The sequence below is a fragment of the Thunnus albacares genome, chromosome 2, assembly GCF_914725855.1.
Source record: "Thunnus albacares chromosome 2, fThuAlb1.1, whole genome shotgun sequence".
Taxonomy (NCBI): domain Eukaryota; kingdom Metazoa; phylum Chordata; class Actinopteri; order Scombriformes; family Scombridae; genus Thunnus; species Thunnus albacares.
In genome coordinates, this window is record NC_058107.1 from 12,906,397 (window position 1) to 12,921,993 (window position 15,597).

At 41.2% G+C, this 15,597-nt stretch overlaps 1 protein-coding gene across 8 annotated transcripts in view; it reads right to left on the bottom strand.

The window, feature by feature from the left end:
• The window catches only part of ncor2 (nuclear receptor corepressor 2), a 104,935-nt gene that overhangs the window by 60,583 nt on the left and 28,755 nt on the right, over window positions 1-15,597 (bottom strand). For all 8 annotated transcript variants that reach the window (XM_044366269.1, XM_044366280.1, XM_044366233.1 and 5 more), the window contains exons 4-6: window positions 11,295-11,469; window positions 5,432-5,614; window positions 688-801 (exon numbers count right to left, since the gene is read on the bottom strand). In XM_044366269.1, coding sequence (XP_044222204.1) covers window positions 688-801; window positions 5,432-5,614; window positions 11,295-11,469 — 472 coding nt within the window. The remainder of the gene's footprint in view (window positions 1-687; window positions 802-5,431; window positions 5,615-11,294; window positions 11,470-15,597) is intronic.

The window sequence follows — 15,597 nt, forward strand, 5'->3', positions numbered from 1 at the left end:
GTGTGATTCATCAAGCCTGATAATGTTGACCTTTAGTAGCTTATTCTGTTAGGCAAGCATCCTGCCTTGCCTGATGGTGAGAGTGGGAGGCTCAGGTAGGAGATGAATACTTTGTGACACTCGCTGCTTTTGTTGACAACGGTTCTTGTGGATTACATCAAATAGGTAAATGAGAATGACAGCTCTCAGAGGAAAAAAAAAAAAAAAAGGGTCTTCTACAGACACATTGACAGACATCAGTCTTTTCAGTCCCATTATCCCACTCAAGGATACGCACATTACATGCATAATCCACATTTTGCCTGTGTTTTCTATTAGCTTAAAGGACAAACATAATGACAGGAGTATGCATCATGGGGCTCTGCTTGTGTATTCAAAGGTGCCCCTGCTTGCTAATGTGGTTTATACATATATGTATTATATACACACAGTGGGGTTGAAAAGTCTAAAAACACTTCCCCATTCAGGTGAAAAATAAATAAATTATATACATACACCCTCTTGATACTCTTGTAATGTCCATATGTAGTGTACATACATTATCAGGTGAAACCAAATTCAAACGCCAAGTAATCTGAGCTTGAGTGGTGGGACACAAATTGAGCATCTGGTACGTGTGTGTGTGTGTGTGTGTGTGTGTGTGTGTGTGTGTGTGTGTGTGTGTGTGTGTGTCAGTATTCTACTGACCCTGTTCTCATCATAGATGATCTGCACCAGGCTGCGGTGCTTGGCCTCACTGGGTGGCGGTGAAATGGGCCGCTCTGGCTCATGGGGCTTTGCAGCCTCCTCCTCCAGCTGTTGCTGTAACACACAGAAAGATGTCGGTTAACACTTAACAAATTCAAAAAGGGCCCTAATGTTCCAGGAAGACTGGTGGCTCACCAGTTCCTGTTGCGAGGTTAGTGAGTGTGTGTTAGATCAACTGTCCCTCCCCCAGCTCTCCAGCAGGGATGAGACTAACTGTCCTATTAGCTGTAATAGCTATTAACTCCCCAGGGTCTAGTTAATCAAAGAGTTACCACAACAGCCTGTAAACAAAGCCATTGCCCGCTGTGTGGCTAGAACATCAAGTGAGAGAGAGAGAGAGAGAGAGAGAAAAATAAGGAAAGAGAGACAGAGAAAGAGAGAGAGAGAGAAACCTGTGAAATGAACACTAGACAAATACTGGAAAACAGCATTCCTGTAACTTGCTTGTCACTTTGGCATGAATCCAACCATTCATTGGAGGCTGCACTCTAAAACACAGAGAATTTTAGGAAGTACTGTCTACTGTGACCGGCAAAGAAAACACAGAGACAGAAAGGTTTCTGGGGTGGCAGAGAAATATGTGTGGAATTAAAAGAGAGAATCTGGCAGGGCAGTGAAAAATACAGGTTGATGGGCCTCAACCATCGACCTTTATTTTTCACTGCCAATCATTTGGAGTTCTGTAAATGCTTCCCTGTCCCTCAATCTTCCCTAGAAGGTATACAGGAGAGAAGCGGAGGAGAAGCCTGTTCTTAAGAGTCAGAAAAAAACTGAATATGATATAGAAAGAAAAGCTTGATTTGGCTCTTATTACCCATTTCGATTTAGACACATCATGCATCTTTTACATTTTGGATGATCATCCGAAATTGAAAAAGCAAAGTATAAATGCAACAAAGAAGCATTAGATACAGACTGCTATCCAATTGCGCATTCTGGTCCATTTACACCTTTGTGTAAATGGAGTTGTGGGACACAGATTGAACAGTCGGGATCATAAATCCTCCCACACTTAAGTAAGTCAACACACAGAGTGTTGAAGTAGCGACCTCTTTTCCCCTGTGATAACGGCAGGTGATACTGAAATTACTACTTTTAAAATATTTATACATTGAATTTTCTGATGTGACACAAAAAGCAACCGTTTCAACACATAATCATAAAGGTAGCAAAGGGTGGTAGTATTTGTCATGTGAGCAAAGTTTCTGTCTTGCTCATAATTCAGAAATGCAACTCAGCAATCAGAGTTCACGTAAACGAGAAACCTGATTATTGTAAATCGGGGCGGGGAATCAGAGAAACCTGGTTTGCCTAGGTAGATTTCTAACGGGGAATGCCCATTTCTTTGTTACATATACTGGTAACCGTTTGCATATGTGCATGACAAAAGACTTCACACGAGGAAAGTAACCGCGGAACCGCTGGATGAAAGGGGAGGTAATCACACAGAGCCATGTGTCCTCGTATGTAAAATAATACCATCCGAATTCTGACTGAAACTGACACAAAAGTTGCCTCAAGAAGTCAGTCGGTTGGTGAGTCGGTATTCACCACAACATCTGGCTATTTGTTCAATTCACACATTGTGGGAGAGAGAGCTCTTAAGTTAAAATAAGGAAGCCTCCGAACTAAAGTAAACTAAAGATGCAGATTTTCTGTTTAGACAGTGGTTTCTATGACCTGGTTACTTCAGTGCATGTGTGTTTCAGCACATTTTATCCAGTTAACTTTAGTCTTTCTAAATCCTCTAGACTGGAGTGTGTTCATCTGGCGCAGAAAACAAAAACATGAATGTATATTAAAAAATCACATCAGGGTTTCATCTGGATGTGAGGCACATGAAAAGAAACTGGGAAACTCCGTAACTGCAGCCCTTCCCTATCATTCCGGTTAAAAGCGTTTTATTGGAGGCGCCTTTATGTTTATTTTTCCTGTCTTTAGACAAACAGGCAGACATTTGAGCAAAAGTTTGACGACATAATTCAATAGCCGGTCTCTACATACAGATATAAGATTAACTTTGTTTTCAAAAAGGGCACCAAAAGTCTCAAAAGCAGCCAGACTGACCCCATCTACATTTTAATTTCATGATATTGCAAAAATATACATTTCATACCCTCATTTGAAATTCACAATGAATAGATGTACTAAGATCTTCTATATCAGCTGTTTTTAATGCATTTCAATCACTATAACTACACCTATGACTTTGACTATGATCATAAAACTATCAGCAAAAGAGAAAATAAAAATAAAACATCATCAAATGTTTGGATGCAATGTGAGTGTTGGGCAGGATGTACGCTGGAAAGAGCAACGCACTGTATTCAGCAGCAATAGCTATCTGCGAGTGTCATTCGGTGGCGTGCGTGTAGCTGATCTACAGTTAAGTCTGCCCTCTACTCCCCCCACCCCTACTCCTCCTTCTCATCTCCTGTCAGGGGCTTCAGAAGGGGGAAAGGCGGCCTCCAGAGGATCCACATGAGAGTGGAGCAAGATGGATCATCATGTGCCATGATAGGCCTGGATAAGCATCTGGTGAGGGAAACACAGACATTCCCAGAGAGACCTCCCTTCCCTCTCCAAACCCACCAGCGAGTAAAATAAAATAAACCAGCCATCCTGAGCTTGGCTGACATGACACAGGCTGGCGGTAACCTAAGCCCTAATCCCCGCCCATCCACTGACTCTGCCAGAACTCTTTAAATAAAGTTTTACCATGCCACTTAATTAGTCCAGATGTTTTAATGCTTGAAGAGAGCCGGACTGTAAAAAAAAAAAAAAAAAAAAAAACATTCATAAAAACACGGTGTGTATATTGAGGGAGGGTGAGGGGTGGGATCCTGATTTATGCTTGTAAGCAGCAGAGCTTAGCCTTTCAATCATTCACAAGCTTCAACCCAAGGCAGTAATCTGATAGTCGTTTCCATTTTAGTTCCTATTGCAATTTTCTAAAATACCCAGATTCATAAAATACTAAATCTGTATTCTTAGCAAAGAGCGTTTGGCTAGGAGGCTTCTTTATCTGCCAACCATCGATTTCATCTGATGAAATGTTGTCTGCAGTAAACACTTAAGGTGGTTACTGAGAGGAAAAATACCCACGATTCAAAAAGACTAGCTGATTGGCCAGTCTTGAACAATCCAGCTTATTGCTTCACGTTTTCATTTCATTTTCAGTTGTTAGAATCCTGGAGGTTCCCCTTTATGATAACCCGAACGCTTAACTGAGAGATTCTAAGTCATGAAGTAACTGGTCGTATCAGTTCTTAAACCAGCGTTAGTTCCAGCTGCTATGGTGGAGAGTAGAGAGATGTCAATACTATAATTCGGCAGTCGAAAGTCATATCATTAGCTTTAACATTCACCGCTAATTTTCCTAGAACAACACATGTAGCTGTCATCAATAAATTAACCCAGCGCTACGTTTTAATAAGCACTTTTTAAAACGAGTATAATCAACAGTGTGTCAATATAACGGCATGCATGGTGGAGGAGTTACTGGGGTGGAAAAGAGCGAGTCTGACCATACTGTTTCTCTACTAAACATGGCAGACAGCCAAAAGGGAGACAGTGTGGCAGGGATATGAGTGGTTTAGCAGTCACAAAACCTCCACCATAATCCTCCTCCTCCCCTAGGGAAACTGTTATTTATAGCCTTATATATTTTTAACCTACTTTTCTCCAAAATAAAAAGTCGAAGAGAAGAGAGAATGCAGCTGCCTGGGGGAGTGCGTGGACAGAATCGTGGTACAGTGAGCGAGAACCAGCTACGGTGATTGAATGCGCCGATTACAACACAGAAAAGTCTGTTTAAGACTTAATTGCGCTGAAGCCAACTGAAGCTTGGCAGGAAAAGTCACATTGGAAAACCACACATGAACATTTTAAACAAGCTAAACACTGCCACTAAGCAAATTCAACAGAGCTGCCAGCACTGGCAAAGCCTCCAACATCTACAAGCATGACGGATAAAGACTTAAAAACTAGGTACCTTATAAATATGTGCAGAATGCACATGAATGACATCACAAAAAAAGGTATCTTTGCTTAACTTTCTTCGCTGTCACACATCATTTCTATTTACAGGTTGTGCACAAACAAGCATCATGAAAAAAACGTTTACTCTGAGGAACTTAAATCATCAGTGTGATCATTTCTAAAAAAGGTGGGTCGTATTAAACTATATGTGAAGCAGGACTTTCCCTGCCAGATCACAAAATTTATATTTAGCGATCTAGGAGGCGCCCATCCGCTGAAAATCTCCTGCTTGTGAGGGACTGTCACTTTCTCGTCAGGTTTCACTCTGTTATATGCGTGTAACCATGACCAGAAGCATATTTTTACAATTCAGTCTTCTGCCTTTGCCAAAACACATGTGAACTACACTCAATACTGTACCTGAACGCACCCAGTGAATGAGGACTGAAGATGCTACTCTGCTCACATACTGCTTTTGCTACACAGTCTGTGTAGATACTGTGTTAGACAGAAATATAAATCTATTCCAACACCAGTTACATCTACAGCAGGACCACTAGAACTCCTCTACAGAGAAGAATATATCCATTTTAAAAATCAAATAGATAAGCAGGAAAACTCGAGATAGCATCAGCGATCTCTAAACAGAAAGCAAGTCGATCTAATCATAAAGTTAAGACCAGATCCATAAATGTGCAGTTACCTGTTTCTTGCGAAGCTTGCAGATCTGCTGCTCCACCATGGTGATCTCCCTGTCCACACGGTCCATGTTCTGGATCAGCTCCTCCTTGGAGAAGCGAGCCGGCACCAGATCTAAGTCAGGGTCCATGTGGACCGGACTCACTGGGGAGATCGGCTCTAGCTTCCCTATGGAACTTCCACGCTCCTAAAAAAGGAAGAGCAGAGAGAGAAGTGAAATGGTTAGATAGTGCAAAAATGCTACAATTTATAAGCAACCATAAAAATGAAACATGTATATGATATGATGGTCCTCAGTATGTTTAATGTTACAATGTTGAGGAATTTGGGAGGTCAAAGAGCATCTTATAATGGTAAGGTGAGTCTATACAATGTTTGGATAAAACGTATTAATAGACATGTTTGTGTATCTGAAAACAAAGCAGAAAGGCCCTCTTGATATGGTTTGACCATCTTGGAAGAATGAACTTGCAACCCCACCTAATGCACATTTCCATCTCCTCTCTCTCTTGTTGAAAGCATACCTGCCTTCCTCTGATTGTAAGGTCTGTGTGTCACTCTACAAGAAATCATCCAAACACAGTCTGTGTATCCTTTGGGAAGGTAACTCAGGCCAGTAATTAAGTCCTCTGGGTAATGAAAGCCAGTGTAGTGTCTCGGTGTCACTAGACCACACTAATGAATATGAGGTCACAGCCTCCCTAGCCAGGATTATGTGCAAGAGCACTGGCAGCTGGCTCTACTTAAGAGACTTTGTTTCCAATGTGACATGCTCTGTTGTCGGGATGTGAGAGAGAGAGAGAGAGGGGGGGGGGGGGGAGTCTGAAGGGTAGTGCAACATGTGTGAAGATCAAATTCAGGAGGTAATTATTAACCATTTCTTCTGGCAGGAAAATGGAAATGGTGTGTGTCTGTCAGTCAAACAATACACGGTGCGGCTCATCAGTGGATGAGAGAGGGGAAGAGAGGGAAGGGATTCATCAAATCACTGACTTCACGGTACTCCTGTGTCAGTGAAACCTCGATGTGTAAACACTGAATGACGAGCAAAGTATAAACCTCTCTTCAGTGACATTCTGGACCACCTCTGACAGCAACCGCCAGACCTAGCGGCGCTGACGGGGGGACTTGCAGCCTCACAGTGGAAAGGAGGGGTATCCTGCATCATCATCGTCTGCTGTTATCCCCTATTCAGGCGAGGGTGAGGTACATTTTTTCATTCAGAACTGGTTTGAGGTACTCCACACGTTAATATGGTTTTAACTTTAGCCTGTCAGACTGTCAAGCCACCTGACGCCTCCCAGACAGGTTGATGAGGCGTTTTGTGTTCTGTAACACATTCGCCTTCGAATGTGCTGCCCTCAAAAAGCCCTACACCCACCAAAAAATGCTTAAAGCCAATTCCCAGTAATCTGTTCACATGAAAAGCAAGTGTGGAAATGGAAGTGCTGTTGCATGCACCTGTTTATGTAACAACACATGCAAAAGGACAGCGAGGGCCCACTCGTGCAGGGGCAGGATTTATCTTTTTCTGACCGGCAATATCTGTGTTCTTATTTTCGGCTTGTAATGTGAGCTTTTTGCGATTTCTAACCTCCATGAATTAGTGTGTGTGTTATTCAGCTCGGGTTTTGTTCTGCGTTATTTTTAAACGTTTGAAATGAAGGTTATGTAAATGGGCTAATCTGGACTAGGCAGGCTGCATTATAGCCCCGTAGACCTGCTGTGATTGAAATGTCAGTGCCAGAGGATGTTGAGGGGCTGTCCTAGATGAAGAAGCCCAAGGTTGCCAAAGCCAGTTAGTCACAATAATTCACCATACATAAAAACAAAACAACAAAAAAAAAAAAAGGGAAAACAGCTCTTAGGATGGACTGACTTTGTCTAAAACAATATCTTTGAGTGCAAATAATACCACTACTATCCTCCTGACCTGTGTTACAGTTCAACAGCTGATGTAAAAGCCTGCATCATTACACAACATGTGTGTATCACAATCACAAGAATGTCAGAGATTCAGAACATAATCTTGAAAAAAAAAAAAAAAAATCATCATTGCATGGCTTGTTGGGGGGGTGGCATCACATTAGTACAGTGTTTTTATATGAAAATTCAACTCACATCATTCTTGCATTTGTTTAATGGTTATGACATTTCTGATTATTTTATTATCAAATTCAGTAAAGTGTTTGCAAGATGTTTAAGACACTGTTAACCAGGAAGGATTTGATGGTGTGACAAATGTAAAGTCAAAAGAGACATTCAGAGGTTTTCCCTCCAGTGTTGTGCCCTATACTGTCCTCTGTTGTTGTCAACAGTACAGCAGCACATCAACAGCTACTACACCTGTGACATAGTATGAAAAGGTCACAGGCCAATAGCTAAGCCCTCAGCCCAGCACAGCTTACAGCTTATATGCCCTCGACAACCCCAGTCACATTTAGAACATTCCACAACATGATGTCTCGGGCTGTGCGTGCATCAGGTTTTTTTTTTTGTTTTTTTTTTATTACCTCTGGGTGTTGTAGCGTGTCTGTGTGAGTGTGTTCTGTTTAGTAAGCACCAGCCTGTATGACTGAGTCATATAGTCTTTAAGCGTATGCACTGCATCTAACAGTTGAATAAAGCAGAAGACATCCTGTTTTCTTACTAGAATGTGGATCTAAGTTCACACTAGTCCCTCTGGTTTGGACATCAAGCCCGTTCTGATGCAAGAGGACTCAACAGCAGGTGCACAGAGCTACTGATAGGAGGTGACTGTGGTAAAGCTGTCCTTTGGTTTCAAAGCCAAATCTCATTGTAGAAGGGAAATAATATAAACTATAGAAAAAAAAGGTTGGTCTAATCAAGGTTGAGATTTGAAGCTATAGGAAAATGAAAAGCTTCAAACTGCAGTTTACTGGTGTAAGTTGTGTGGGTGGCCTTGCAGTGAACTGAAAATGTCAACTACGCTTGCATACTTTTGCTGCTGCTACCTTCAATTTTCATGTTTTCCTGGAACCAAAGACACGATGTCAATTCTATGTCAATGACTTGGAAAGTTTCTAAATGTGGACTACTGCTGCTGTGTGGGTGTCAGCTTTAATGTAGCGCTGCAACTATCGGTTGTTTTCATCATTTTATAATCAACGGTTATGACGATACTTCAAACGTGCTCAGAATGCTTTGAGTAAATGAGAGTAAATGAGAGAAATCAAGTTGATCAGGCAACTCTTCAAAACAATGACTGTTTCCTTGTACAGAAAAATATATATAGTTTTTTCATATTATAGTTTATTTACATTTGCAAAAAGTTAAAGGTTGTAAAGTAAGAAAAATACCATGATACAAACATCTACAAGAATGTGGCTCTTAAATTGCTGCAATACACAGGATTTGAGTTGTTTTGGTGGCGTATGACACGTCAGTGCTGTTCTATGCTGACAAACATCGGCTCAAAAACCATAATTCAATAGAATCCTTAAAGGCTGGCGATTTTCTATATCTTTCTTATCGTAAAAAAACAAATATCATGTGCAAAGCCAAACTGACAATGTACTCATCCTCTGTGTCGCTGACTTCCGTTGTTCAAAAACTATTAAAAACCCGTCAATGAGTCACACTGTTGCATCGGGTGACATGTTCCATCGCCCTCGAAGAGTGTGATTACCGTCGTTTGTTCAGAAATGGCTCCAAAGAGCAATACCAGCAATAAGATTGTACTTCTCAGGAGAGGATATCTGTTTACAGAGCTTCGCTAGCTTATTGTGCTACATATCACAACCTCTTGACTTTGTACTGAAGTTCTTTGAGGAATTTATAATGTAGACGTACAGGATGAAGACAGTCTTGTTCAAGTCAATGTGTGTTGACTACTGGCGTGTGTTGACCCTGATCACTGAACATCTTGTGCAAATAAGGTCATCAGTCCAGATACAGAACTGATGGTGTTATGACTAGAAATATATTGAACATAAAATTTGTTTGCTCGACGCAGCAAGTGACAGGGCGAAAGGTTGGTGGAAGGAGGGCGTTGCTAGTGGCACTCAAACTACAGTAGTCAAAATATTAATAAAATATGAGCCATTCATGTGAGGCAGCTGTCACGGGGTAATCTCTGGATTTCAATATTAGCAGATACGTCAGCCTGCAGTGTGGTTTGGTACACGTCACTGCTGAACCACAGAATTGTATTGTATGATGTATAATTAAGTACCAAATTAACATTTACAAAGTTACATTTTTAAGGTGAAGAAGGCTGCTGCGTTCAATCCGGTAAAAAGCTATTAAGTGCCTTGAGTTTAGAATATTTTATCACAGATATGAGTTCCCATGGTCAGGAATCAATCTCCACGCTCAAGTTTCAGTTTGACTTCTCATCTTCTTTCTATTTGCATGCTGGCTGTCTCTCAATTTCTCACAGAAGCGCAGTTTCTTCATCCCTCTCTCTCTCTCTTTATACTTTTATTTATCTGGCTTCGGTCAGTTAGACGATGTTTCAACATCAGTACTGTTGAGTTCATTTCCATCACTAGAGACACCTGGTCACGAAAACCGGGTCTCATCAAGTGTCCTACCAGGGTTTGACCTCCCGTTGAGGGGAGGGTTGCAAATATAGCCCATCCAATACTAGATTGCTGAGGGTCAATATCATAACAATATATCTGCTGATACTCATTTTTCACATAAAACACATGGCATGAATCAACATTTTTGATAAGGATCCTTTAAATTAGGTTAATAAAAAATGATGTCCAAGATATGTACTGCATTTTTTAAACTTCAGTGTCAATACTCACTGGTTGACCAACAATGTCAGTGTCAAACCTTTTTCAAAACCACCAAATCAGAATGACTAAACAGTGGTGTGCACTAACAAAATGTGGCTTTTGTGCTACACTGAATCACAGTGAGTCATGATACAAACGTCAGCTTTGTCTGACACTACTGGTCTACTCCCTCTTTTCCTGTTGGTCTTTGTCTTTTACTCCTCCCTTTCCCTTTTCCCCTTTATCTGTGCCTCTCTACACTTGCCCTTTGCCTTATTTCCAGTCATATCTCCCCCTCTATTCCACTATCATTTGGTGCACTTGTTCCATGCAGTGATTGCATCTGACATGACTTATATAATGGGTTTACAGCTCTCACTGCTCTGAGGGGAATTACTGACATTCCTGAATATTTCCCTGCAAGCTTAAGAGTCAATGTTTTTTTTCCTGTACCTTCTGTTATTGGTGTATCTATTTACCATTCCTTGGCTGTCTGCCTCCCCTGGCAGTTTGAAGCACTCTGTGTAATGTCAGGAACATCTCCCCATCAGCAGCTCTACACTGCAAGCAAGTCGTTTTGATCTGCGGTTCACACAGTTTCGTCCTCAGTCTTTTGAAATCTAGGTCAGCTCTATTATTTATTAATTGCTGTTTCACAACTCCCTTAGTCTTCCCACCGCTGCTCACAGCTTAGCTACAATGCAGAATCTCCCTCATGGTTCCTGGTGTGGTATGGCTAATAATATCATTTGTAGTTCTGAAGGAGACCGGCAAGATCAATTTATAAAAAAAATAACACACACACACAACTTCAAGAATAAAGTCATAATAATTTTGGAGGGAAAAGTGGTCACTATATGCAAATTTCTCAAAATCTTCTTCTGCATGTGTAACTCCTGGAGGCACCAACAGTGATTTCCTGAATACTGGCACATTCATTCAAAAACACTGAGATACACTCAGCTCTCACTTACCACAATAAGTATGAATTCAAATTATACAGCTGTTGCTTGAATGAAGTACTGACTATTTGTCATTTGTTTGCTGACCATCATGCTGCAATATATTCCAAACTGTCAGAATCATGTAGTGTACTTTACTTATATAGCAAGTACTGACCTTTGCCATATCCTCAGCCCCTCCCATAGGCAGCTGTGGCCGGTGGGACGAGGGCCTCATCAGAGACTCTGGTGCCATCTCTAAACGAGGCCGTTTCATCTCATACTCCACCTCCGATTGGCTGCTAGGGTCTGATAGGTAGATGTGCTCATAGCGGATATGCTGCTCTTGTCCTCTGAAACAAAAAAAAGACACACAATTGTAGCATATTAGAGAAAAGTGTGGTAAGCGACTAAAGATGATGTACAATAAGGCAGAAGCTAATTATTATAGGGCTTGTGCTGAGACACAGGTTTTTCATATACATGAGTTGTTACATGGTTTGCTGTAATTGCTCTTACATGAGTATCTCTTATCTCATGTAACAGCTGATGAATGCAAATCACAAGGTAGAAATAATAACTGAAGAACAGAATTTCCATTAAATTATTGGTGTGTTGCATCAGGTTTTTAACCACACGTGCAGGCTGAGTCCAGTGTGAATTGCAATGACATTTAAAAGATATTCATGAATGCCAGAGGATGAACCCTTATAAGTTTGACGGTTTTTTCCAGCAATGGACAAAAATGTTCATTTGTCCAACTCTTCAATTCATGTCAGGATACCTTTAAAACTTAACAAAATGCCTGTTAGCCCCCTTTGTATGTTTTCATAAAATGATGATAGCTAACAATGTTAGCATGCTAAACATCAGCTACTTAAAATCCATTAATTGAAATGCATGTCAACACGCTGGATGTAAGCATGCAAACATATGAATGCATATATCGTCATTAAGCTGAGAGACAGCTGAGTCTGAGGCAGACAAGTACACACTGACTGATGAAAGTTGAGCCAAATCTGATAATGCAGGAGGGAGGAGTTATTCCCAAAGATGAGCTGATAGAAGATAAGGACCATGTGTGAAGTTTGACAGTCTGATTGTTATAATTTGCCTGAAATACTAGTCCAGACCTCTTACTTCCAAAAGCATAGTGAAAGTGAAAGCTGGAGCAACCATGAAATGAAACACAAATCAATTAAATCAAACCAGACAAAAAAGATCAATTAAATCCTATCTATCAAGTGAAACTGATACCCCAGTCTAAGAGTTTCAATAATCTAAGATGAAAAGACATCAGTAGCCAAAAGACTAAACTGATCTTCTGAGTGACAGACACGGCTCGGTGCTGGTTTTGTTTAAAAACAGCCTAATCAAATCTCATACAGGCTACTTTTAAACCACACAAAGACACATTTTTACCCAAGATGACAGTTACTGCCTGAGATCAGTCTGACCTAAATATTTACTGCTGTGTTCAAGGTACACACAAATGCCAGCTGGCTTCATTTGGTTCAATCAGAATCATCATAAAGTAATCACTGAAGACCATTTTCATCTGCAGAATGGGAACATGCAGTTGGTCATTCAGTAGTGGAAAGTGGAAAGAAAGGGAAGCAAGACAATTGGAAATGGTGACTCACTGTAACACTACAATCTAATGGTCTTAAATATAGGAGCATATGGTGGAGCTGCTCTTTGTGGGGTTTTTGCAGGCATTGCTAGGTAGTCAATGGCCCTGCACACAAAGCCAAAAAAAGTGTTCAGTTTAGATCTGTGATAGAAACTGTGGCATTCCCTCCAAAGACCCTATACTGTACCCCAAAACTAGAACTGATCTGGATGGCCTGGAATGCTAACAATTACACTAACAGCCACTGGAGGAGGGGGAAGCACCGCACTGTAATGTGATCTGGTCATGATCCGCTGTATGTGTGGTGCTAGTACAAACCACACTCTGTACATGTTCATCACATTCATTAAACTCATTAGTACATTGGGTTGGGGGAGGGGGGGTCGCCAGCCAGGAGCTACAGCGCACCAATAAAGCAGAATATTGGTGTGTAGTCAAATGACAGCTTCCGAATGTCAACTGCACTCGCTACTTAGATCTGGGAAATTTTATTAGCCCACTTGTAAATGGTTCTCTGTTCTTTCTGAGGGAACGGTTTTCTCAAGTCTGCCCTGCAGGCAGATGCCAGAATGTCAGTGACTTTGCTGCCAGTGTCAAAATGGAAGTGGCTTCTGAAGAGAAGAGGGAAAACACAACCATAATTGCTGGTCCAGGCCCACAATGGCCTAGTGTGTGGTTTTGATATGTGCCAAAGAGCATGGAGCCTCTCTCTGTCCTGTAGAGTGTTGGCGGGGTGGTGTAATCGAGACCATCCCCTCGCTAGACCAGACGTTCATATAGGAGAGATATGCCATATCACTTATGTAATGTGCAGGATTACATCTGCGTGTTAAAACGGTGTTCTTGGGTGTCAAGGAGAGAAACGTATTATGGATGTTTCTCTATGTGATTTCCTAAATAGTGCCTCGAAAAACTGGGTGCGAGAATTAATACCCAGATGGTCTGTCACCAGTGTCCGAAATTAACTTTTTGACTCACCTGCCAAAGGGACTGAGAGATGATAAGAAATCCACCAGCAAAGCATATTCTTTACCAGCCAAAATAATAAATCCCCTGGCCTTGAAGAGGCCAGAGCTAAATTTCCATAAAATAACCAAATAACAATGCATTATCAAAGCAAGTTAGTTCAGTCCAAAATTTTAATTCATCAATGTGGTGCACAATATTGTACGAAGAGATTCTGTTTTTGGTAAAAAAAAAAAAAAAAAAAAGATTTCATAATATCAAAATGAGCAACATCTGCTGATCCAGACTTTCATTCTGCCATTCTGTATTGTTACAAATAACTCAATATGCAAGACAGTTTTGTATATCTTACAGGTGAATCAGAGGAGTTAGCCAAAAAAAACAAAACATCTGCAAGGATTAAAGTTCTCCGTCGCTACAACGGATTTCCCTCATTTGGGTTGAGAGAGAGAGAGAGAGAGAGAGAGGTAACTTCCCACTCATTCTCTATCTTATTTGCGGACTTCGACGGTGTGTTACAGTGTGCGTGTCCATGACACAGACCAGCGTGGAATATCTAAACACAGAGCACTGCTCAGCTTTAGCAAATAGTTCTGAGTGACAGATCAAACATCGGTATAACCATAACAATGGTAAGATTGGTATTATTATTGTTGAATGTTCACTCGGTGAAAGCGAGTTAGACTCTGTATAGGGACAAACATGAGTAATTTTCTCCAAGCCATCATGCCAGATATTCTATTACATGACTATTTTGGTACAAACATTTACCCGCCAGTGTGGCGGATTGCCTTCCGAGATTTACTCACCAAACGGAAAATCTACCAGCATTTGGCGCTTGGCGGGTGTTAATTTCGGACCCTGTGTGTGACTACTTCCCCCCCAAACATATTTTTCTTATTCATTCAGTTGCACACTTCCTCATCTCCATAGAGGGTTGGCACTTACATAATCACATCATCAAGCTCTAGCCCACCACCCCCCGCCCCCCTCTGTCCCTCTTTCTTTCTCCCTCTCCCTCTTGTGAGCGTGCAGAATAATCTGATCCCTGGGGAGGATTTGTCTGGAGGATGAGAGAAAGAGATCTGTGTAGAGGTGGGGGAGGAGCGTATGGGGAAGAGAGGGAAGGGGGCAACACAACACAAACACCAACACACCATAACACCTCCATTAGTTTCTCACTGGCTTGGGCCCCATTAAGACAAGAACAGAGATCATGTGTGCTGATAGCAGCCTGTTATTGTGAAAGCACTACAGTATTTGTGCGGCTGCCAATCTCTTCTTGCTCCCCAGAGGAGCAGCTCTGCAGCTGTGCGTGGCACAGGGACGGCTTACAGAGAGAGAAGCCAGGCTAACTGCAGCACAGCTGGGATGAATGAAACTGAGAAAGTGCACAAAAGAGGAGGAACAATGAGTGGGGTCCAAATACATCATGCAAAATTTGCTCAAGCCCTCAACTTTTCTGTATATACAGCCAAACTAAAAACGTATTCTCCAATGGCCAACAACCGCAGGATTATTTACAACCACTAAATGCTGGATTTTTGGAATAAAGGTTGTTGTCTAAAAACAATTTGTTGGATAAGTTATGGAGAGTGGAATGTGAATTTCCAGATCCACAAAGCATCTTGGTTTATGGACAGGGGTGGGAAAAGCAATAAATTCTTAGATGCATTATAATTCTTTTTTGAGTAATTCAGCAGTGATGCTCTTAACTTTTTATCACAACTCAAAGGGTTTTCTTTTGAAAGAATTACCAATGAAAAAAGCAAAAACCAAACGAACAAAAAAGTTGAGTATAGGTGACACCTATTTAGGGCTATTTGCGCAACATCTAGAAACACAGACAGCAACATTTAGCAAACACTGACGTAACTATGCA